At 44.0% G+C, this 25,138-nt stretch overlaps 1 protein-coding gene across 1 annotated transcript in view; it reads left to right on the top strand.

Annotated features, from left to right (window-relative positions):
- Window positions 1–25,138, top strand: part of LOC117357880 (collagen alpha-1(XXI) chain-like) — a 381,914-nt gene that overhangs the window by 155,753 nt on the left and 201,023 nt on the right. Inside the window, exons 11-12 of the mRNA XM_033939103.1 lie at window positions 17,940–17,993; window positions 18,711–18,764. Of these exons, the coding sequence (XP_033794994.1) occupies window positions 17,940–17,993; window positions 18,711–18,764 (108 nt within the window). The remainder of the gene's footprint in view (window positions 1–17,939; window positions 17,994–18,710; window positions 18,765–25,138) is intronic.

Below are 25,138 nucleotides of genomic sequence, written 5' to 3' on the forward strand. Positions count from 1 at the left end.
CTTGTGCAGGCTTTGGCTTTGAATATCTGGTTATTTTTAAGCTTGCCAGCACATAGCTGCATAACTCAATACAGTGGTACCTCGGTTTACGAGTGCACCGGTTTGCGAGTGTTTTGCAAGGCGATTTGCGAGCGCCCCCCCCCCCTGCGAACCGGCACCCTCCCCCCCGCGATCCGGCACCCCCCTCGCTGCCATCGGGCACCTCCCCGCCGCCATCGGGCACCCCCCCACCGCGACCTGAGGACCCCCAACCCACCCGAACCCTCTTCTTACTTTTCTGTAGCCTCCGCAGCGGCACCGGCATCAGCATGTCCTGTGCATGCCGGTGCCTGAAGATCTGCTTCCTGTGCTGGTCCTGAGAGTTCACGTCGAACGTGAACTCTCACGTCGAACGTGAACTCTCAGGCCCAGCACAGGAAGCAGATCTTCAGGCACCGGCACACGCACAGGACATGCTGATGCCGGTGCCGGTGCCGCTGCGGAGGCTACACAAAAGTAAGAAGAGGGTTCGGTTGGGTTTGAGGGACCTCAGGTCGCGGTGGGGGGGTGCCCGATGGCGGCAGGGGGGGAGCGGATTGCGGGGGGGAGGGTGCCGGTTCGCAGGGGGGGCCTTCGGGGGGAGCAATGCCGGGTCTCGTGGGGGGGGGGAGCGGCGCTGCTGGCCTGGGGGGGGGAGGGGGGGAACCTATCAAAGCGAGTTTCCATTATTTCCTATGGGGAAACTCGCTTTGATAAACAAGCATTTTGGATTACGAGCATGCTCCTGGAACGGATTATGCTCGTAATCCAAGGTACCACTATATCTCTTAAGCGACCATGGGTTACCATATAAAAATAGGACATAACATAGAAACATAGAAATAGACGGCAGATAAGGGCCACGGCCCATCCAGTCTGCCCACCGCAATGACCCTTCCCCACCTAACTCAGTGAATAGATCCCACGTATCTATCCCATTTGGCCTTAAAATCAGGCACACTGCTGGCCTCAGTGACCTGAAGTGGAAGATTATTCCAGCGGTCAACCACTCTCTCAGTGAAAAAGAATTTCATGGTGTCACTGTGCAGTTTCCCTCCCCTGATTTTCCACGGGTGCCCCCTGGTTGCCGTGGGACCCATGAGAAGGAAGATATCTTCTTCCACTTCGATGCGACCCGTGAGATACTTGAACGTCTCGATCATGTCTCCCCTCTCTCTGCGTTCCTCGAGTGAGTAGAGCTGTAACTTATCCAGCCTTTCCTCGTAAGGGAGATCCTTGAGACCCACGATCATCCGGGTTGCCATTCTCTGCACCGACTCTAGTCTCAGCACATCTTTTCGGTAATGCGGCCTCCAAAATTGCACACAGTACTCCAGGTGTGGTCTCACCATGGATCTATACAATGGCATAATGACCTCAGGCTTACGGCTGACGAAACTCCTGCGTATGCAACCTATGATTTGCCTTGCTTTGGAGGAAGCTTGCTCCATTGATTGGCAGCCTTCATGTCCTCACTGACGATCACCCCTAGGTCACGCTCTGCTTCAGTTCTTGTTAGGATCTCGCCATTTAGGGTGTAAGTCTTGCATGGATTATGGCTGCCCAGGTGCATGACTTTGCATTTTTTGGCATTGAAGCTGAGTTGCCAGGACCTAGACCAGCGCTCCAGTAGTAGTAGGTCGTGCATCATGTTGTCGGGCATTGAGTTTTTGTCTGTTGTACTCTTGGCCACTACATTGCTTAGTTTGGCGTCATCAGCGAATAATGTTATTTTACCTCGGAGACCTTCTGCCAAGTCTCTTATGTAGATGTTGAACAGGATCGGGCCCAGGACGGAGCCCTGTGGCACTCCACTGATCACCTCCGTCGTTTAGGAGGGGGTGCCATTCACCATTACCCTCTGAAGCCTACCCTCAAGCCAGTTCCCAATCCATTTCGTCAGCGTGTCGCCCAATCCTATAGAACTCATTTTGCTCAGCAACCTGCGGTGTGGTACGCTATCGAATGCTTTGCTGAAGTCCAGGTATACGATGTCCAGGGACTCCCCAACATCCAGCTTTCTCGTCACCCAGTCAAAGAAGCCGATCAGGTTGGATTGGCAGGATCTCCCCTTAGTAAATCCATGTTGACGGGGATCACGTAGATTCTCCTCGTACATACTGTTATGTGGTCCCATTTATGGCTGCTTAAGGGCGGAATATCAGCATTTAAGTGCTGACCCCACCCCCAATGACCCCAACAGAGCCGACTTTGGATTCGGCGTAAAATGTGATATTCAGTGGCACTTAATCATAAATGCTACTGAATTTTAGTGGACAGTCCGATCAAGCAATTTAACTAAGTCAGCGGCTGGCTAAATCACTTTGAATATTGGACCCTATTTTAAAGAATACTATCAATTGACCCCCAAATTCTATAAAGTCTGCCTTCGACTTGGTGGACCATGGAAAACTGTTACAATGCCTAGATGCAATTGGAATCAGAGGAGAGGTACTGAACTGGTTTCGAGGCTTCCTTATATCACGCACCTACCAAGTCCGTTTTAATCTCGATCTCTCTAACACATGGAGCAATCCATCTGGCGTGCCACAGGGATCACCACTATCCCCTTTGCTCTTCAATGTTTACATGTCCTCATTGGGTGCACAACTGTCCCAGCTGGGGATAAAACCATTTAGCTACGCTGACGACTTCACGATAATTATCCCATTCACCAACTCTTTCTCAGAAGTCACCCCCAAAGCAACAGAAGTTCTAAACCGGATGGAGCAATGGATGACTGAATTCAGACTAAAATTAAACTCAGAAAAACAAAATTTTTCATAGCATCGCCACACCCACTTGACACTAAAGCACCAATGTGCATCAATAATCTTAGTTATCCCATTCAACCCACTATGAAGATATTGGGAGTAACACTGGACCAGAGCCTGACCATGAAAGACCAGGTAGACTCCTTGATTAGAAAAGTCTTTCTCACCTCTGGAAGCTTCGGTCCATCAGAGCTTACTTCGATGTCTCATCATTTCGAATTCTAGTACAATCCCTTATACTGAGTCAACTCGATTATTGTAACATCGCCTAGTTGGCACTCCCCCAGAAGAATATGCGGTGGTTAGACTTCTTTGTGGACTGAAGAAGTTTGATCACGTAACACCTTCCTACCGACTTCTACATTGGCTGCCGATGGAGGCACGTGTGAAATTCAAGTTTGGTTGTTTTTGCTTCAAGGTACTTTATGGCTTAGCCCCTAAATATATAACAGACCTTTTCTCTTTCACAGCCAACAGACACAAGCGAAGCTCTCACCCAAACTTTGTTTCCCCACCGGTTAGAGGTTGTAAATTTATAAGTCTTCACCAATATCTTTTCTCACATCAAGCAGCGCTATGGGGTAAAGACCTAGAGCAATTACTCGTGCCTACTACCTATAGGGAATTCAGGAAACACCTAAAAACACATCTGTACCTGAAATATTTAGGAAACCAACCCATACAATCTTAGTCCTCAACAAACGATCTCTAGAACTATCAATCACTAAGTCTGTACTTTGTGTATTCCATTCAATCTGTAACATTTCTAATCATTGTATACCGCATAGAACTTCACAGTCCTGCGGTATATAAATTGTTATTATTATTATTATTATTATTAATAATGTTAAGTGCCTACTTTGGTGCACCTAGCTGATACAGGCACCTAACCTAATTGATTAATAGGCTTATTTATTACTGATAACTGGCACTTAACACATCATACAGGGGGATGTCTCGGGAGGGTAGGGGTGGCAGCAGGAGGGATTGGGCATCCCTAATTCTAGGATGTATCAGGGTGGTGGCAGCAGGAGGAATTCAGCACTCCTCCTGCTGTGGACATTTGGGTGTGTGGGGGCTTATCCTGCTTGCTTTTTGTCTTTGTGGGGGGTGGGGGGAGAGTGGACTGGTTCCCTGCTGTGGCCACTAAACTGATCATGGCAGGGATATTCCCATGTCACAATCGGCTCAGTGGCTACGTCTATTTGAAATGTAGACTAGCATTTTGTTGGCCTACATTTCAGGCACCTATTGTGGCCCTAGGGAGACGACTAGGACCGCCTAAGCGCCTAAGCTCACCTAAGGTCACTTACGGGTGAAACCACACTCACACCTAGCCTTAGGCAAGCTTACACAGCCCTACGTGCCTTACTAGGCTCGAAAAAACACCTGCAATGCAGACTGCCTGCCTTGGGGTGTTTTTTTTTAAAACATGCATCCCAATTGGCTGGTTAGACAGCGGTAGGACGTCTACCGCCGCCTTCAATCGGGACACCGTTTATAGACTTTCTCCCTGTGTGTCTAAGGTGCATGCATTTAGGCCAAGAAAACCTTGGCATAAATACAGTGCATCTAAAAATTAGGACACCTAACATCTAATGCCACTTAGGCAGTGCTAAGCCTGATTCTTTACAGCGTGCCTAACTTTCATAGAATCATGCTTAACACTGAACTAGGTGGTACTGATATTTTAAGTGACCTATATACCGTATTTTCACGCATATAACGCGTGCGTTATACACAATTTTTACAAACTGTGCATAACCTTGCACGTTTTACGTTTTTTTTACATAGTTCTCCCCCCCCCCCGACGTCCGATTCACTCTGCAGGACCGCTCGCACCCCCCCGACGTCCGATTCACCCCGCAGGACCACTCGCACCCCCACCCCGAAGGACCGCTCGCATCCCCACAGCCTCCCCACTCCCCCCCCATCATGGAGAAGCTCCTACCGTTCTCCTGCTGCTTCCTCTGCCGGCAGTCCCGGCCCTTCTGTGAGCCCTGCGTCTGAAATGCTTCCTCTTCCGGCGGTCCTGGCCCTTCTGTGAACCCTGCGTCTGCGCTGCTTCCTCTTCCGGCGGTCCTGGCCCTTCTGTGAGCCCTGCGTCTGAAATGCTTCCTCTTAAGGTGGTCCCGGCCCTTCTGTGAGCCCTGCGTCTGCGCTGCTTCCTCTTCCGGCGGTCCCGCCCTTTCTCTGACATCAGAGAAAGGGCGGGACCGCCAGAAGAGGAAGCAGCGCAGACGCAGGGCTCACAGAAGGGTCGGGACCGCCGGAAGAGGAAGCATTTCAGACGCAGGGCTCACAGAAGGGCCGGGACCGCTGGCAGAGGAAGCAGCAGGAGAACGGTAGGAGTTTCTCCATGATGGGGGGGGGTGGGGAGGCTGTGGGGGTGCGAGTGGTCCTTCGGGGTGGGGGTGCGAGCGGTCCTGCGGGGGGGGGTGAATCGGATGTTGGGGGGGAGGGCATCAGGCTTTCAGGGTGGGGACAGGACTTCAAGTGGGAGAGGAGAGTCGGGGCGGGCCAGAGGAGAGTCGGGGCGGCCAGAGGAGAGTCGGGGCGGGCCAGAGGAGAGTCGGGGCGGGTGAAAGGAGAGTCGGGGCGGCATGCGCGGTATACGGGTGTGCGCGGTATATAAAAATTTCTTTCCATAAATTACAGTTTCCCGCGCGCTATACCCGTGTGCACGTTTTACACGGGTGCGCGGTATATGAGTGAAAATACGGTAGATTCAGGCTCTATGTGCATAAACTGCCATAAATTGGGCACCAGCATTTACATCAGCTTTTGGCAGGCATAAATGCTGGCATCCAAAGTTAGCATTTACTCACCTAAGTCTGCTTTTCCTTATCTTATTGTAAATTTTGTTATGATTCTATATATTTCTTTAGTTGACAGTGCTATAATTTTATTTAGTTGTGTAAATTTAGTTGTGTAAATTGTTTGAAACTATTGTATTGATTTTTGTTTTAGCTTTATAAACTGCTTTAAAACTGTTATATTAAGCAGTATATTAAGTCATTAAATCAAATTAAACCAAATTAACTTCCTACAGTTAGGCACAAGCATTTATGCAGTCATTAAGTGAACATAAGTGCTCCTCCTAATGTTAGGCTTGTAAATATTGATTTATGCTAGTATTATATCTAATATAATCTAATCTAAACCTTAGGTTTGTATACCGCATCATCTCTACATTCGTAAAGCTCGACACGGTTAACAAGAGTTAGGGTAGAAAGGAACTCCAGTGGAGGGAAGAGGCAAAATGAAGAGAAAATTTATTGGACTAGAATAACCAGAGGGAGGAGGAGTTACATTTTTGAGAATAACCAGTATAGCTTGGAATTCATGTTTTCAGATGGACTTCCTGGGACACCAGGCTGCACAGTGGTATAAATTGTTAGCTGAATTTGCAAATAAGAAATCAAAAACTGGTCTTAGGGACATTTGGAGTATTGAGATTATATAATCAACTTATCAAAATTTTAGTTACCACCTCAGGTACGTCCAATTTCTATTATCACCATGCTCCTCAGAGTGCCACACTGGATCTATAACTATCTTGATTATAGTGTGGTAGCTATCCTCATAAGAACTTATATACGGTGCAATTTTCCATTAGGTGAACTAATATTTTCATTTGGACATTCTAAAGTTGATTATATCTATTTATATCCATTTATGAATAAAGTGCTGGTGCCAATACTCTTAACTTCATAATAAACTTATTAAAGTGCCACTTAGCTTAGAACAGTTCTTCCTCAATCCCCACCGACGTGTTTCATTCTTCCTCAGGGTCGGGGAAGGAGAATGCTATGAAATTAACAGACTTTGTTAATTCTCCGTATAAAACTAAGCAAGTAAAGCAAAGATTTAAAATACTGGCTTACCAGAACAGTTCCAAAAACTTTAGCGTTTAACTCAATCCTTAGTGTTCTCGCCGGGACTACAATATGACCGCGGCGTTCTAGGTGGAGCTAAAGAAGGGAAATACCCCATGATGTACCAAGGTGTCAGCCAATCAGTTACAAGATACAGACGTGTTGAAAACAAAACTCTGAACTATCATACTGCTAGAGTCATCCAGTCACTCGTCAGATTGAGCCCATGAGGAATCATAGTGTTCAATTCGAACATCCACCGGAGTTCTTTAAGATTTAAAATGTGCTCGATATTACCACCCTCCCACCCGACATGGATTGTTTCAATTATTCGCCATCTAAGGTCTGTGATTTTATGCTTGAGCAAAGAGTATTATATAATGGCATTTTGGGCTGGAATCTATAAATGGCACTGGTATTGGCAGCCTCCTAAGAAACGGCCGCTGATCAAGTGTCAATCATGCGCCGTTTGTAGAATCGCAGCTGTTTTGTAAAACAGGCACCTTATATATAGGCCAGAATTTTAAAGGCCTACATTTAAGGCACCGGTCTTGTGCCTACGGAGGTGCACAGAGATGTCTACGGATGTTTACCGAAGCTTAAGTAGTAAATGTATATTCGATACGTATTGTAAAATATAGTTATTAGCAGGGATTCATTCAGGCTGCATACAAAAGAAACACTGACGTCACATAGAATCTAAAGAAAATCAAAACAATAATAATAAGACGGAGAAAAATAAACCTCAATTGTGAGAGGTTGGGACTACACAAGTGCCCAGCCCTCAACACAATTTGCTAGTTGTATTACCGAAGCTTAAGGCCATTTCCGGTGCAAACCACACCCCCTCCGGCCTTAGGCATTCATAGGCATCCTATGTACCTCTGTAGGCACAAGACCGACACCTTAGAATGGCGCCTTCAATTTCTTTTAAATATGTGACCCCTGATTGGTCAATTAAGCAAAGGTATGGTGCCTACCGCTGCCTAACAGCGCATTTTCTACAGAATTTGGGCCTTTATGTATAATTGCCATTATAGAATGCATGTTTAATATATACCATCCTGGTGCTTAACTTTAGTTGACCTTTTGAGAATTATGTTTATGTTTATTAAAAACTTTATATACTGCATAACAACCTAAAAGGATTTTTGTGGTTTACAATGTATAGTGTACATTCTTTAAGAAAAGGATGCACTATTTTTTTTTATAGAAATAGGCTTATTACAAATGTACAGTACTTAGAACTTTTTAAAGAGAGAGAGAGTGTGTGTGTGTGAGAGCTAGGGAGAGAGAGCACAAGTTTGTCTTTGTGTGTTTATATACCTGATTAATCTTTTCCTGCACTTTCCTGTGTCATAATTTGGTCTGTTTGTGTGTATTTATTTGAAGGCCCATTTCTCATAGCCTGTGTATGTTCTAATCCTATCAAGCCAACTAATCCAGTCAGATAGGAAGACATCCTGTCTACCTACACAGATATCACCAAGGGTCAGAGTTGCTTCTCTGTATCTCCCAGAGGCCTTTGGTTAACTCTCTGGGTAGGCCCTGAATCCTCAGTTAGGCTAACTTTCAGGTTAGGCCCTGAATAGCACAACATCATGCTGACACTATGTTTGTGCTTTGCTTCTTTAATGCATGTTATCAAGTATACAATATCACTTGTATGTCACACAGATAACGGTGTCAGGTCAAAAGCGCGCCGGGACAAAGGCGCGCCCAGACAATTGAGCGCAGCGTGGAGGCGCGCACTGCTCAAAATTAGTTTTTAGGGCTCCGACGGGGGGGGTGTGGGGGGGAACCCCCCCACTTTACTTAATAGACATCGCGCCGCGTTGTGGGGGCGTTATGGGGGGTGTGGGGGATTGTAACCCCCCACATTTTACTGAAAACTTAACTTTTTCCCTGTTTTTAGGGAAAAAGTTAAGTTTACAGTAAAATGTGGAGGGTTACAACCCCCCACACCCCCATAACGCTGGCGCAATGTCTATTAAGTAAAGTGGGGGGGTTCCCCAACAAAACCCCCCGTCGGAGCCCCTAAAAACTGTAATTTTCTTCGGTGCGCGCCTCCGTCTTGCGCTCAGTTGTCGGCGCACGCCTTTGTCTTTCGCGCCGTTGTCTATGAACCCAGATAACAATAGAGGGGTGATATTCAAAAGGGTTTTACAGGGCAGGCAAAGCTTCTAACTAAAAACCCCTACTGATCTGGCCAGCCACTGACATTCATTGGCACTTAAGCAGGTAGCGTTGCTATCACTGCTAACTGGCCAGCCCCTAAACAGTTAGGATAGGGCCAGGCCAGGGGCGAAACCAGGGTGGAGCATCAACTTGGCTAGTTAGCGGAGATAACTCAGTCCACTAACAGGCTGTGTATACAGTAAAGTTAGAACATAAGAACATACAAATTACCATACTGGGACAGACTGAAGGTCCATCAAGTCCAGTATCCTGTTTCTAACAGTGGCCAACCCAGGTCCCAAGTACCTAAGTAGTACAACAGATTTTATGTTCCTTATCCTAGGAATAAGCAGTGGATTTCCCCAAGCCATCTCAATAATGATCTATGGACTTCTCTTTTAGGAAATTATCCAAACCTTCTTTCAACCCCGTCTTAAATTAATGTACTGAGTAAATTGGTCACCTGTCTGAATGTCTGCCAGTGTCCAGTTAACTTGAATTCAACACAGGTTTGCATAAAATAGCTTTGATTTCACTTATAATCCCAATGCTAAAAATGTTCGACAACCCGTTTCACTACAATTATCGATAACATTCTGCTTGTTTCTTGGAATGAATTTTTTTGAGAACTCAGCTAGTGGCTCTTGTAACACGAGGAATCATAGCCCCATGACTCACTCACTTCATCACTGGTCTCTATATTAGAATTCTTTCATATTCCATCTTTGTGATCACTCAAAATGTTCATTACTTTACAGGGATCCAAACCTGAGTCGTGTCCTGCCTGCCTGACATTTCTGCCTAGATATTTCACCGTCACCTTTAATTTTTTGTTTCTAAAATTTCTTAACTGCCTATAACTAAGCGGGTTACAGCATAAAACATTCACAATGATTCAGAGGACAACACATAGCAGCACTTTCATTACAAACATTTAGCCCACTAAAACCAACAGGAACTTTCATTAAGATTACATATCATCAATCACTAATAAATCAAGAGAATAATTCATCGTTCAAATTCCTCTTTAGATGTCTTCCATCGACATAACATCAAAGGAAGGCATCTACATACAATTGTGTTTTTAGCATTCGCTTAAACTGTAATCGATCCAAACATGGTCAAGACCAAACTCATCTTTTTCCCTAAATATGCCTCTTCCCTTCCTCCATTCTCTATTTCGGTGGATAATACTGCCATCCTTCTTCTCTCGTCGGCATGCAACCTCGGGGTAATCTTCGACTCATCTTTTTCCTTCTCTTCGTATATCCAATGGACTGCTAAAACTTGTCGCTTATTCCATACATCATTAAAATCCAGACTTCTCCTTTCTGAGCATGCTGCTAAGACCCTCATCCACACTCTCATTACTTCTTGCCTGGATTACTTCAACTTGCTTCTTGCAGGTCTTCCGCAAAGCCCTCTCTCCCCCCCTTCAATCTGTTCAGAATTCTACTGGGTGCCTCATTTTCTGCCAGTGTCGTTATGCTCACATTACCTCTATCCTCAAGTCACTTCACTGGCTCCTTGTCTGCTTCTGCATACAGTTCAAACTCCTCTTACTGCCCTACAAGTGTGTTCTACTCTGCAGCTCCTCAATATTGCTCCTCTCTTATCTCTCCCTTTACTTTGCCCCTGGAACTCTGTTTGTCGGGCAAGTTTCTCTAGTCTGTTCCCTTTTCCTCTACTGCCAGCTGTCAACTCCATCCCTTCTGCCTTGCTGTACCATATGCCTGGAACAATCTGCCTGACTCGGTACATCTCTGGCAGTATTCAAATCCAGGCTAAAAGCCCACATTTTTGAAGCTGCATTTAAATCTTAATCACACCGACTTGTAAAGCACCATATTTGTCTATCATCCCCTCTGCAGTTCATAGAAACATAGAAAAAAGCAGCAGAAAAGGGCTATAGCCCACCAAGTCTGCCCATTCCAAGTATCCCCTCCCCTGAATTTACTCCCTTAAAGATCCCATGTAAGTATCCCATTTTCTCTTAAAATCCGTCACGCTGCTGGCCTTTATCACCTGGAGTGGGAGTCTGTTCCAATGATCCACTACTCTTTCGGTGAAGAAGTACTTCCTGGAGTTGCCATGAAACTTCCCTCCCCTGATTTTCAGCGGATGCCCTCTGGTGGTCGAGGGTCTCATGAGCCAGAAGATATCATCCTCTGACTCGATGCGTCCCGTGATGTACTTATATGTTTCAATCATATCTCCCCGTTCTCTTCTTTCCTCAAGTGAGTATAGCCGCAATTTTTTAAATCTTTCTTCAAACGTGAGATCCTTGAGCCCCAAGACCATCCTGGTGGCCGTTCGCTGAACCGACTCGATCCTCAGCACGTCCTTTCGGTAGTGTGGTCTCCAAAACTGAACACAGTACTCCAAGTGAGGCCTCACCATGGCTCTGTACAAAGGCATCATAACTTCAGGTCTCCTGCTGACGAAACCTCTGCGGATACACCCCATCATTTGTCTTGCCCTGGAGGAAGCCTTCTCCACTTGATTGGCAACCTTCATGTCCTCACTAATGATCACCCCTAGGTCGCGTTCCGCCGTGGTCCTAACCAAGGTCTCACCATTTAGTACATAAGTTCTACGCGGGTTTCTCTTACCCAGGTGCATTGTCTTGTATTTTTTAGCATTGAAGCCTAGCTGCCAAGTAGTTGACCATGGTTCCAGCAACAGTAGGTCATGTGTCATATTATCAGGTAATAAGCTTTTGCCTACTATGTTGCAAAGTTTGGCGTTGGCGGCGAACAGTGATACCCTTCCTCTAAGTCCTTGCGTCATATCTCTTATGAATAAGTTAAATAGAATCGGGCCCAGAACCGAGCCCTGCGGCACTCCACTGATCACGTCCGATGCTTCGGATGGGGTACCGTTCACCACCACCTTCTGAAGTCTATCGCTCAGCCAATCCCCAACCCATGTAGTTAGAGTGTCTCCTAATCCTATCGATTTCAGCTTGTTCAGTAATCTTCGATGAGGGACGCTATCAAATGCTTTACTGAACTCCAAATATACCACGTCCAGTGACTCTCCGGCGTCCAGTTGTCTAGTAACCCAGTCAAAAAAGCTAATCAGATTAGATTGGCAGGATCTACCCTGGGTGAACCCGTGTTGGTGTGGATCTCGCAGTTTTTCTTTGTCTAGGATTGTGTCAAGATTCTGTTTGATCAGTGTTCCCATGAGTTTACACACTATAGATGTGAGACTCACTGGTCTGTAGTTTGCTGTCTCTGTCCTGCAGCCCTTTTTGTGGAGTGGGATTACGTTGGCGGTTTTCCTGTCCAAGGGGACCCTTCCTGTGCTTAGGGAAAGATTGAAAAGAACAGATAATGGTTCTGCCAGGACTTCCCTTAACTCCCTGAGCATTCTGGGGTGTAGGTTATCCAGTCCCATGGCTTTGATTACTTTGAGTCTTGATAGTTCGTCATAGACGCTACTGGGCGTAAATTCGAAATCTTGAAACGGGTCTTTCTGGTTATCTCCCGTCTGCAGCTGTGGACCAGCTCCCGGCGCTTCGCGGGTGAACACTGAACAGAAGTATTTGTTTAGTAGTTCTGCCTTCTCAGAATCTGATTCCGCAAAGTTACCGTCCGATTGCTTCAGGCGTACTATCCCATCTTTGTTTCTTTTCCTGTCACTAATATAGCTGAAGAAAGATTTATCCCCTTTCTTAATTTTCCGTGCTAGCTCTTCCTCCATTCGGAGTTTGGCTTCTCTGACTGCTGTTTTGACAGCTTTAGATCTGTCTAGATAGTCCTCTTTCTCCCCCTCTCTGCCTAAATGTTTGTAGGTGATAAATGCGTCTTTTTTCTGTTTAACTAGGTCTGAAATTTCTTTATTGAACCATTAGGGTCTTTTGTTTCTCCTGCATTTACTTACTGCCTTTATGTATCGGTCTGTTGCTTCGTGTAGGATGGACTTCAGAGACGACCACATATCCTCCACATTGTCAGATATTGCTTGTTTATGTAGCTCCTGATGGACAAAATCTCCCATGCGGTTGAAGTCTGTGCCTCTAAAGTTGAGAACCTGACCCTCTTGGACCTCTTCATCCCTTTGCATTTCCATACATGAAGTTCATATATTTATTCACCACTTTTGCCCAGTGTGTCTGTCATAATTAGATTGTAAGCTCTTTTGAGCAGGGACCGTCTCTTGTGTGTTTAATGTACAGCACTGCGTGCATCTGGTAGCGTTGTAGAAATAATAAATAATAGTAGTAATTACTTTGCTCAAACTTAGTGAAAAAAGCATGCAAGTTTAATTATATATATATTTTTTTAATTTATTTATTTATGGAATTTTATATTATTACCAAGCATGAACATCTTGTACAGAAAAGTATGATCAAAAAACAAATTAACAAAATTCCCAAAATTGGAGTACACAGTTAAACTTAAAATAAGAATACATAAACTAATTTGATCGCACACTAGTCCTCAATAATTGGATCCAAGATTTTGAGGAGTAGAGCAAAATAAATCAAACAATTTATCAAGAAAAGCCATATGTCTACTACAGTACAGAGAGTTAACCTTCCTTAGGCGCAGCTATTCCTTTCTCAATACGTTTCATTGAGAGAAAACTTATCAAATGAGATGGCTCTGTAAAAATATACTTCAAGGATGAGTATCTAACTACACATTTACATGGATATCTCAAGAAGAAAATACCCCCTATTTGAGTCACTCCAAGTTTCAGGATTAAGAATTCTCTTCTTCTCTTTTGAGTCTCTCTGGAGACATCAGAAAATATCTGAATATGATGTCCCAGGAAGTCCTTGGATCTATTTTTAAAGAAAAGTTTTAGCATCCAATCCTTATCTGGAGCCAAGGCTACAGACAGCAAGAGAGTGGCTGGAACAGCCAATTCTCTATCTGATTGTTCCAGTATTGCGGAAATGTTCAATGGTCTATCCGGGATTCCTCAACTTTTTCTTCTTCTTTGGATTGGGATTTGGCAGGAAGATAATATACTCTTGTAAGAGGAGATAAAGAGCTTTCAGGGATTTCCAATATTTCCATAAAGTAGAAACATAGAAACATAGAAGATGATGGCAGATAAAGGCTATAGCCCATCAGGTCTGCCCACTCTACTGACCCACCCCAAGTCTACTCTCCTAGGGATCTCACTCCTGGTGACAGGTTCCCTTGGCTTAACCCTCTAAGGGATCCCACATGGGCATCCCATTTGCTCTTAAATTCTTGCACGCTGTTTGCCTCGATCACCTGCACCGGGAGCTCGTTCCAAGGATCAACCATTCTCTTGGTGAAGAAATATTTCCTGGTGTCACCATGAAATTTCCCGCCCCTGAGTTTGAGCGGATGCCCTCTTGTGGCTGAGGGTCCTTTGAGAAAGAGAATCTCTTCTTCCATCTCGATACGGCCGGTAATATACTTAAGCATCTCGATCATGTCTCCTCTCTCCCTAAATTCCTCGAGTGAGTACAGCTGCAAATTTTTCAGCCTTTCCTCGTACGATAGATCCTTGAGCCCCGAGACCATCCTGGTGGCCATCCGTTGCACCGACTCTACTCTCAGCACATCTTTTCAGTAGTGTGGTCTCCAGAATTGCACACAGTATTCCAAATGAGGTCTCATAACGGTTCTATATAATGGCATTATGACTTCAGGCTTCCGGCTGACGAAACTCCTGCGGATGCAACCTAACAATTGTCTTGTCTTAGATGAAGCCTTCTCCACATGATCAACAGTTTTCATGTCTGCGCTGATGATCACTCCCAAGTCTCGTTCTGTTGAAGTTCTAGCTAAGGTCTCATCATTCAAGGTGTAAGTTCTGCATGGATTTCTGCTGCCGAGGTGCATGATCTTGCATTTCTTAGCGTTGAAGCCCAGCTGCCAGGTCGAGGACCAAAGCTCCAACAAATGTAGGTCCTGTGTCATACTATCGGGTAACGTTTCACCATTTCTCGAGAAGTTGATAAGATCTTAGGAAAATTTATAAATCTCAAATTGTTAGCTCGACCATTGTTCTCCAGAGCTTCCAATTTCCTCCTAAGAATTATATTATCTTTAACCAACAACTCTTGACTTTGTTTTAGTGATATTAGCTCTTTACTTGTGTTTTGTGTCTCTGTTTTTAACTGAGATATGTCTTATTTTATCAATTTTATTTCTCCTTTCTGTTCTTTCAATTCTTTGTCCAAATTTTTAATTTAAGGGTTTAAGGAGTTTCCTAAATTCACTACCAAGTCTCATAATGCTTCAAGTGTGACTTCTGGGGGTTTAATAGGAGAAATGAGATGTACTTGTGTAGTATTAAACTGTTCTGAGATTAGATTTACCTCAATGAAGTCTTGTACTCCCCTGACCTCAGTTGTCCCGGTCGCAGGTCCTGGCAGAGAGAGCATGTCACTCTGAGTTGTTTCAATCGGCAAGCCTTCCATTACATTGGCCTCTGGAGACAAGAGAGCTACCTCTTCGGGTGCATTCTGGTCCCGTGGAGAGCTGGCTGCCTGCGGCATCGGTTGAAGGGGTGGCGTCCTGACGTCAGGGCTGAGAGTAACATCGAGCCCTGAGGTTTTCACCACCACGCTACTCCCCGGCGGTGTCCCAAGCGGGCTGGCTCCCGACGCTTCCTGCTCCTGTTGTAGACGCGAAGAAGATCATCACTTGTTACCGAAGGGGCTATTGATCGCCGGGAGGCACCACCAGCGTTCTTGCCCGTCTCTTCGGCATAATTGTTGCAGGTAAAATTGAGTCTCAGCGGCGTCCTCACTGCAGCAGAGATACAGCGGCCATCTTGGATCTGAGTGTCGCAAGTTTAATTATATTTAGCTTAGACATAGAAGAACCTACTGATGATATGGGTCAGGTTCCATAAAACCCACCTGCTGCATCAGGGTACTGTTCTCTGAACAAAATAGATCCATGCTTCTCCTCCTCGATAATTGTAGTGAAACACGCTGTCAAACATTTTTAGCTTTGGGTTTGCAAGGAAACTTTTTCATGGGCCCCTACTATTAAACCGACTGAGTTTAAAATTTGAGGAACATAGCTGTGATATCAAGGGCTCCTTCTACAAAGGTGTGCTAGAATTTTTAGCGCACGCACTGGATTAGCACGCGCTATATAGCGTGTGCTAGCTGAAAAACTACCGCCTGCTCAAGAGGAGGCGGTAGTGGCAAGCGCACGCAGCATTTTAGAGTGTGCTATTCCGCGCACTAAGGCCCTAACGTGCCTTTGTAAAAGGGGTCCCCCAAGTTTCAAGTTTGTTAAAATTTGATTAGAGCACTTATCATAATCCTAAGCGATGCACAAAAATAAAAATGGGTAAAATTCAGAACCTACAATCATATTGATTACTTACAAAGGACAAAATAAACAAACAAATTTCATTGGTCCTTAGTTAGCTTGATTATTGTAACATCGTCCATCTTGCCGGAGCTCAAAAAAATCTTCACAGACTGCGTATAATACAGAACACAGCAGTTAGATTAATTTTTGATCTAAAGAAGTATGATCATGTCACCGATTTCTATCATCAACTGCACTGGCTTCCGGTTGAAGCACTGATTAAATTTAAGTTCGGCTGTATTTGTTTTAAGGCACTAACAGGTCAAATCCCAGAGTATCTTTTGGAATCTTTCATCATTACAAATTCTAAACATTCTAGAAAATCTCACTCACTATTCTCATTTCCTTCTGCAAAGGGATGCAAATATAAGAAATTTCAGGAACGATTGTTGTCTTTCCAGGCAGCCTCATGGATTAGGAATTTGACTCATATATTTACACTTTCAAATTCATATCAAACAATTTTGACGTGCTTTAAAGATACATCTTTTTATAGAATCTTTTGGAAGTTAGATACTGGTTGTTTATTCATTTCTATTGCTAATCTCTGTGAACTGCATAGAACTTAATTTGCGGTATATAAGTGAGTTTTTATGTTATGTTACAATTGTAATAGGACAGAGGAACATTAAAGGCAAAAACAGTAGGATTGGAAAAATTATCATAAAGATTGCATTGGCTCATATACTCAGATACTGAGTTACTAGACATGCTCTTCAGTTGCACCCTGTACAACAGAACTGCAAGATTCTGGCAAATCATTGTGTCCAAGATTTCTATTTCTAGCTATCTGAAGAATATGTATTTGTAGCAGATGAGGTACAAAAATATTCCAGATAACAAAAACTTCTGAAACACACAGGATATTCTGCAGACACTTGTTCTAACAGTGGAAATATTTTGTCAAATACTGTTTGATGTTAGTTTTTAATGCTTCATAAATCCACTGTGATATGCCACAAATGTCTAAGAAAACCATAAAAGCATTAATGTGTTTCCCTTTCAGTGTTTGATGTCAAAAGTAAATGATATCCTGAACTATGTCAACTATTTTTTTTATATATTTTGACTTGATGTAATGTTCAGAGAACTGGTGAATATTCTCGAGTTTACAATTGATTTTTGAAATGTTTTCTTTCTCATCTTAATGTCCTGGATGGCTGATACACATAAAGACTAGCTGAAATAATGACTGAGACATTTTTACTTAATATTTTGAAAACCAAAAGCAATATTTTAAATTAGACTTTCTTTTCTATTGAAAGCTAGTGCTATTTCTTTAGAACTGGAGAATATGAATAGAATATGAACAGGTCCAGTAGTAGCTGTCCCTTTTTTTTGTCCCTTCCAAGCAGCTTCCCAGCCTCCAACAGTGGCTTTCTCCCCTCCCAGCAGCTGTCGGTACTTACCAGCGCAGCGATTCAGGAAGGCAGCCTTGAGTCCTTTGATGGGTCGTGCCGCCTCAGAGGCGGCCGCGACTGAGCAAAATCCCCAAGGCTGCCTTCCTGAATTGCTGCGCTGGTAAGTACAGCTGCTGGGAGGGGAAAAAGCCACTGTTGGAGACTCTCCATGATCTCCCCGACCCTGTGTGGACTTCAGCTTGTCGATCTTGCCGGCCCTGCGTGGACCGGCAGGAAACTGCAGATGTCGATCTCGAAGAACAGTGTACTAGTTGATCCCTTTCCTCGTGGTGTCATTGACTGAAAATACAGACTGCCTTAAATGATAAATCAAACATTAACCTTGTTCAAATATTCTTTTCTAAGGGATTACAAGGAATACCAGGAAGTCCAGGTGCCACAGGATCCCCAGGTATACAGGTAATTTATGATTGATTTTCTTAAATCTGACAAACTTCACTTAGAAAAACCAAGTAACAAAGGATACAACACATTTGGTTGAATTTGTAAGCTAGAAATTCCTGCCCAAATGAAGCCCGCCATGTTTTAAAGGGCCAGGCTGTTGAATATAAAAGAAACCTATCCCTAAATCTCTTGTTCAAAGGCTACCCACCTCTACACCATCCTTAGGAATCTCCCTGGTGGCTAGTAAGGGGTAGGAGCGATTCACTTACACCCCCAGCAGATACCTGCTGACTTCAGATTAATAGTTTCAGCCCCCTAGCAGTAGTCTTATAGCATTACCAGTAGTGGATAAGGCTGCCAAATATAAAAAAAGGCATCTTAACTCCCTAATGGGGGTGGGGGTAGGGGGGGATAAGGCCACCATTTTGAATTCAGGAGCTGCTGAAGCTGGAGTATCCAGGGATTATTCCTGTCCCCATCCCTAATTATCCAGCGGGACCAACCCTAGTAGGTGCTGGGGTTATCATGTGTGGGGGATATTTGAATATGAATTGAGAAGTGTAAAGTCTTTGAACTGGGGATCAGGAGGGCTCTTTTAAAATGCACCAGTCCCTTCAAGTTGCTCACTAGGAGCATCAGGTCACATGCATGCAGTCCAATGCACTTGGGGAGGAAAGAGAGTAAGTTAAATATTTATTAATTGGGATGCATTCCTTATTTCTTTTTCTTTAGGGACAACGTGGTTTGACAGGCTATAAGGGTGACACAGGAAGAGATGGTAACAAGGTAATATATAAGACCATAAGAGTAGCCATACTAAGTAGCAGCATTGTATGATACCATTCCCCCATGTCTGTGTCAATAACAGATTATGGACTTTTTCTCCAGGAACCTTTTTAAACACAGCTATGTTAACTACTGCTGCCACATCCTTTGGCTATGAGTTCCAGAGATTAACTACTCTTTGAGTGAAAAAAAAAAGTCCTTCTATTGGTTTTAAAAGTAGTTCCATGTAACTTCATTGAGTGTTCCCTAATCTTTATAATTTTTGATAGAGTAAAAAAAAAAAAACTTCACTTGTACCCACTTTACAACACTCAGGATTTTGTAGACCTCAATTAGTCACCAGATATGACAGTAGCCGGGATCATGGAAGGACACAGAGGAAATTTGCAACTTACAACTGGTCCTCTAGAAACTGAAACTGAAGATCATTTAGAAAGAGAGAGCCCAGCAAAGAAGCAAGATGGTGCTGGTGAACTTGAGCAGCGAGAAGATGAGTATCCTGAAGCCGTTATAGAGGCCTTAATAGAACATGGGTTTACTGTGGAAGAGCCAGAGGAATTTGAAATCAGTAGTACCCCAAGAGATCAATTAAGTGATGAGGGTGAAATAACAATTACTTTAGAGGAGACTGAAATGAATGCAGACACTTTAGAACAACATGAAGGTTATTTTGTTGAAGAGACACAGGCATACATAGTTGAGGAGTCTGAAGAAAGTAGAAAAGAAGGATCAAGTACACCTGTATATCTCCAGGATGAAGAAAATGAAACAACTGCAATCAGTCAAGCAGAAGAAACAGGGGAAAGTAGCTTTAAGGAAGGACATGTGACCAGTGAAGAAGAGCCAACCCAGTAAGCAGGAAGAAAGCAGCAAAGAGAAGGACTGTAGAGCATTGAAGAGAATGACATATCCTCATAATATATGTACTAAAGCTTAATTTAGATTATGCTTTCAGGCTCATCCCATATAGTAGACACTCTTTTCCAAGACTACTGATGTCAATAAATTTGGCAACCTATAAAAAAAAAAAAAAATAATAATTAGTCACTTTTCCAATCTGAAGCTTTTCCTCATATGAAAGGAGCTCCATGCCCTTTATCATTTTGATCGTACTTCTTTGAACCTTTTCTAATTATGCTTTGGGGCTCATGTTCAAAAAAGACAGACGTCCAAAAGATGGCCTACACCGACACTTGAACATCTTACTAGTCAAAACGTCCAAGTGGATATTTTCAAAATTGACTTTCTAGACACCTTTCTGGTCATTTTACAAAATGTCCAGGGTAAAATATGGATGTTTTGGGTTAGACCTGTTTTTAAAATGAATAAGGGTAAAAAATGTGCTTAAGGGATGAAAATATGTCCCCCAAACACTACCCCAGTGGTCAGTGACCCCCTCCCATCCCCCAGATATCTGCATAAAACAATAAATATCTGTCTCTATGACAGCTGTAGATACTATGGCCTGTCCTAGTAGAGCTGCAAGCAGATCTCTGGAGTAGCCTGGTGGACATTACAGTGGACTGCAGAGAAGGGGGACCCAGACCCATATGCCACCCTAGCTAGTACACTTGTGATAGAAAGTGTGAGCCCACCCACTGTACTGCCCTATAGGTGACATCTGCAGGCATAATGACTGTTGGGGGTTGTAGACAGTCGGGTACAGTACATTTGGGAGGAGTTTTGGAGGGCTCGCCATATAATATAATGTACAGGAGCTGTGGTGAGATGTGTAACTGCACCCTTAATGTGAAGTTTGCAGCAGTGCCTCCTAGTGCGCTCCACTGCTCTGCTGGCATATCTGTGTGGCCAGACCATTAAAAATGCTGGCCTCTCCTACATGCAAATGGCTTATTTTGCGCATTTTTAATTTGGATCCCATTTTTTTGATAATGGCAAAAAAAGTTAGACATCTAGCTGCCATATTTTTTTATTTTTAAAAAAGAGAGGTCTTGCAGGTTTGAAAATAGACATTTTCTCCACCTGATTTTTGGATGTTTTTCTCAAACATCCAAAGTTGGACTTAGAATGCAATACTCAAAGTGAGGTTGCACCATGGAGGAATACAAAGGCATTATAATAGTCTTGGTCTTATTTACTATCCCCTTCCTAATAATTAACATCCTGTTTGCTTTTTTTGCCCACTGTTACACACTGGGGAGAAGGCTACAGTCACGTATCTTATATTCCACTATTGCCTAATAAGGTTTCAGCATATTGTCTACAGTGACCTAAAACTTTTTCTTGGGTGCTAACCCCTAAGGTGGACCCTAGCATCTGGTAACTATTATTTGGATTATTCTTCCCAATATACATCACTTTGCATTTGTCCACATTAAATTGCATCTGCCAATTCTATGCCCAGTCTTCCATGGTTTTAAACCGCGGGTTGAAAGCGGGGCTGCACTGCGAGTTAAAACCATGGAGTCGGGGAAGACAGCAGGAGAAGCAGAATCGGGACAGAAAGCAGGATAAGCAGAATCAGGGCATGAGAAGCAGAATCGGGGCAGAGAGCAGGAGAATCGGGGCAGAAAGCAGGGTTTTTGCACAAGCGACTGGTCCTCAGCAGTCTCTTGTTTTTTGATCGGGCAGGCCAGTCAGTGTTCCTGAAATTGTTTTGTGAATCGTATCCTTCCTACTTTGCACGCTGTTCCCCCTCTGCCTGAGGATGTCCTCAGGCAGATAGACAGGCTAAAGAGCGACAAATCACCAGGTCCAGACGGCTTTTACCCACGGGTACTTAAGGAACTTAGGACCGAAATAGCAGAGCCACTTCGACAAATATGCAACCTATCCTTAAAAACTGGAGAGATCCCAGAGGACTGAAAAATAGCAAATGTCACGCCAATCTTCAAGAAGGGTTCGAGGGGCAACCCGGGAAACTACAGGCCGGTGAGTTTGACCTCGGTCCCGGGAAAGATGATGGAAGCGCTGATCAAGGACAGCATCTGTGAACACATCGAAACCAATGGACAGCTTAAATCAAGTCAGCATGGCTTCTGCAAGGGTAGGTCATGCCTCACTAACTTATTACACTTCTTTGAAGGGGTGAACAGACAGGTGGATAAAGGGGAATCCATAGACATCATTTACCTTGACTTCCAAAAGGCCTTCAATAAGGTACCACACGAAAGACTGCTTAAGAAACTATGGAACCACGGGGTACAAGGGGAGGTCCACCGATGGATCAAAAACTGGCTGGCAGGCAGAAAACAGAAGGTTGGCGTGAAGGGTCACTATTCAGATTGGAAATAGGTCACGAGCGGGGTGCCGCAGGGGTCGGTGTTGGGACCGCTCCTTTTCAATATATTTATAAATGACCTGGAGGCGGGAACAAAATGCGAGGTCATTAAATTTGCAGACGACACCAAACTATACAGCAGGGTTGAAACACTGGAAGACTGCGAAAATCTCCAAAAGGATCTGACGACACTGGAAGAGTGGGCCAAAAAGTGGCAAATGAGCTTTAACATAGGGAAGTGTAAGGTCATGCATGTAGGAAAAAAGAACCCGATGTGCAGATACAAAATGGGGGGATCACTGCTGGGGGTAAGTAACCTTGAAAGAGACCTGGGAGTAATGGTGGACACAACACTGAAGGCATCGGCACAATGCGCCACAGCCTCAAGGAAAGCAGACAAAATGCTTGGAATCATTAAGTAGGGCATCACGGCCAGGACGAAGGAAGTCATCCTGCCACTTTATCGCGCAATGGTGCGCCCACATCTGGAGTACTGTGTCCAGTATTGGTCACCGCACCTCAAGAAAGACATGGCAGTACTCGAGGGAGTCCAGAGAAGAGCAACTAAACTGATAAAGGGTATGGAAAACCTCTCATATACTGACAGGCTAAAAAAGGTGGGGCTATTCTCCCTTGAGAAGCGGAGACTTAGAGGAGACATGATAGAAACCTTCAAGATCCTGAAGGGCATAGAAAAAGTGGACAGGGACAGATTTTTCAGATTATGGGGAAGCACAAGTACAAGGGGGCACTCAGAAATTGAAAGGGGGCAGGTTTAGAACAAACGCCAGAAGCTGTGATAGGCCAGAACAAGTTACATGGCTTCAAAGAAGGTTTGGATAGGTTCCTAGAGAACAAGGGAATTGAGGGGTACAGATAAGGATTAAGGATAGGGATAGGAGTAGAGATCTATATATATAAAATCGGAGGTATGTATGTGTGTATGTATGTGTGTATGTGCCGCGATCACGCAAAAACGGCTTGACCGATTTGAACGAAACTTGGTATGCAGATCCCTCACTACCTGGGGTGATATGTTCTGGGGGTCTCGTGGCCCACCTGCACACGTGAGCGGAGCTACAAACATAAAATCGGAATTCACCCATTCATGTCAATGGAAAATATGTAAAAAGCTGCCATTCTCACAGTAATTCAAAAACGGCTTGACCGATTTGAACGAAACTTGGTATGCAGATCCCTCACTACCTGGGGTGATATGTTCTGGGGGTCTCGTGGCCCACAACTCTATGTTGCTTGCTCAAGGGTGGGTTCACCCAATAATTTATATGTTCTTGCTCCAGGAGGTGAAACTAAAATTGTTGTTTATAATCACGTTTTGCGTTAGTTGTATTGTATTCATTTTGTCAAATATTTCACATTATAATTTGAATATTGTACTTTTTATTAAGCTGTAAAAAAATAATTTCATTCACCACTATAAAGTATCTTTATTTGAATCCATTTACAGTGTTATTGCTATAATTAAATACCCGTGCAACGCCGGGGCATCAGCTAGTAGATTATAAAAATAGTCAAGGATCACTGCTCAGGCAATGGGCCTGATGGGCCGCCGCGGGAGCGGACCACTGGGCGCGATGGACCTCTGGTCTTACTCAGCGGAGGCAACTTCTTATGTTCTTATGTTCTTATTTGCATGCACGGATTGGATTGGATTGGAAGATGATCGGCATAGAGGTTAGTGAATTGGGTCAGAGGAAAATTGGATCGATACATGATCGCAAACATGATCGATGGGCTTATTGAATCTAGCCCTTAGAACTCAAACTACAGCACTATCCCAGTGATTCTATATACTCCCTCACTCCCTCTGTCTACCACTCAAATATATAACACAAACTCAAACTCCATCTCCTCCACCCTATTTACTTCCAATTCAAAATAACCTTTAATCACACCAATCCATACCACTATAGAGACCTCGCATTCCACTGACTCCACTACCATTACAACCCTTGTGTATGTTGACTCATCTAGAACAACCCCACCCAGATATCATCTCCTTCTCCTACTTCATGACCTATCACATTATTAAAGGTACCATGTTCATCACTTTCCTGCACAGCTCTGAATAGTTCTGGAGAAATCTAATCATTATTTCCAATCCCCTCTGACTCTCAAGATCTGTCACTAGCCTCCAATTCTGGCAAACAGAACACAACATACCTCTCTCACCCATAAGTGCCTAAACCACCTACATGAGAGTCTCATGTATTATCTACTTTCCTTCTTGTACTATTCAACCTAGCTACTGACCACCAACCAACTAACACCTCCAACATGGTATCCTACATATCACAATCATTCTAGTCCCATACATTTATATTAATGCCAAGTCAGTAGCCAACAAACTCCTACTAATAAATGATTTGATTTCTGCCAACATCGCAGGCCTCGCCATCTTCACAGAAACCTGGCTAAGAGAGTCTGCAAGGACTTCCAGTGATGTCGCCAGCAAGATGGAGGGCTAGAGTGGTAGCTCTGACCATTGTAATTGAATAGCCTCCTTTCATCCACATGGTTGGGCTTTGAATTTGCTTTACTGTATTCATACAGAGCTCTGTACTATTGTTGCGAGTGACCATGCCATCTAAAAAGAAGTCTAGGGATGGCAGGCAGCAAAAGAAGGAATTGGAGAAAAGTCGCCTTTGCCATGTGCACGGGGCTTCCAGTATGTCTGTGTACAAGCCGTAGAGTGCATCAGAAGAGGAGTTGGAGTGGGGAGTCTCCCCTAGACTTCGACGTACAGAGAATTTGGCTGCAGTCACGAAAGCTGACCTCTAACTGTAGGCTTCTTATATTAAGAATGAAGTAGTGGCTGTTAAAGGCAAGATTAAGGAAGCGATAAAGGAAATAAGAAAAGACTTTGCTGACCTACTGAAGCAGGTGGAGGAAAATGAGAGACAGATTGGAGATCAAGAGGAAGCGGTACATGATTTGAGCTCTGTGGTGAGTGAGGTACAGAGAGAACTGCAGAATTGCTTATCTAGAGTGGAAGATCTAGACAATAGATTGCGTAGACATAATGTCTGCGTATGGGAAATTCCTGACATGGAGGAATATAAAGATGTCACAACAGTGGTGCAAGAGATTTACAACTACTTACTTGCCCCAG

The sequence above is a fragment of the Geotrypetes seraphini genome, chromosome 3 (genome assembly GCF_902459505.1).
Source record: "Geotrypetes seraphini chromosome 3, aGeoSer1.1, whole genome shotgun sequence".
In the NCBI taxonomy this organism is placed as follows: Eukaryota; Metazoa; Chordata; class Amphibia; order Gymnophiona; family Dermophiidae; genus Geotrypetes; species Geotrypetes seraphini.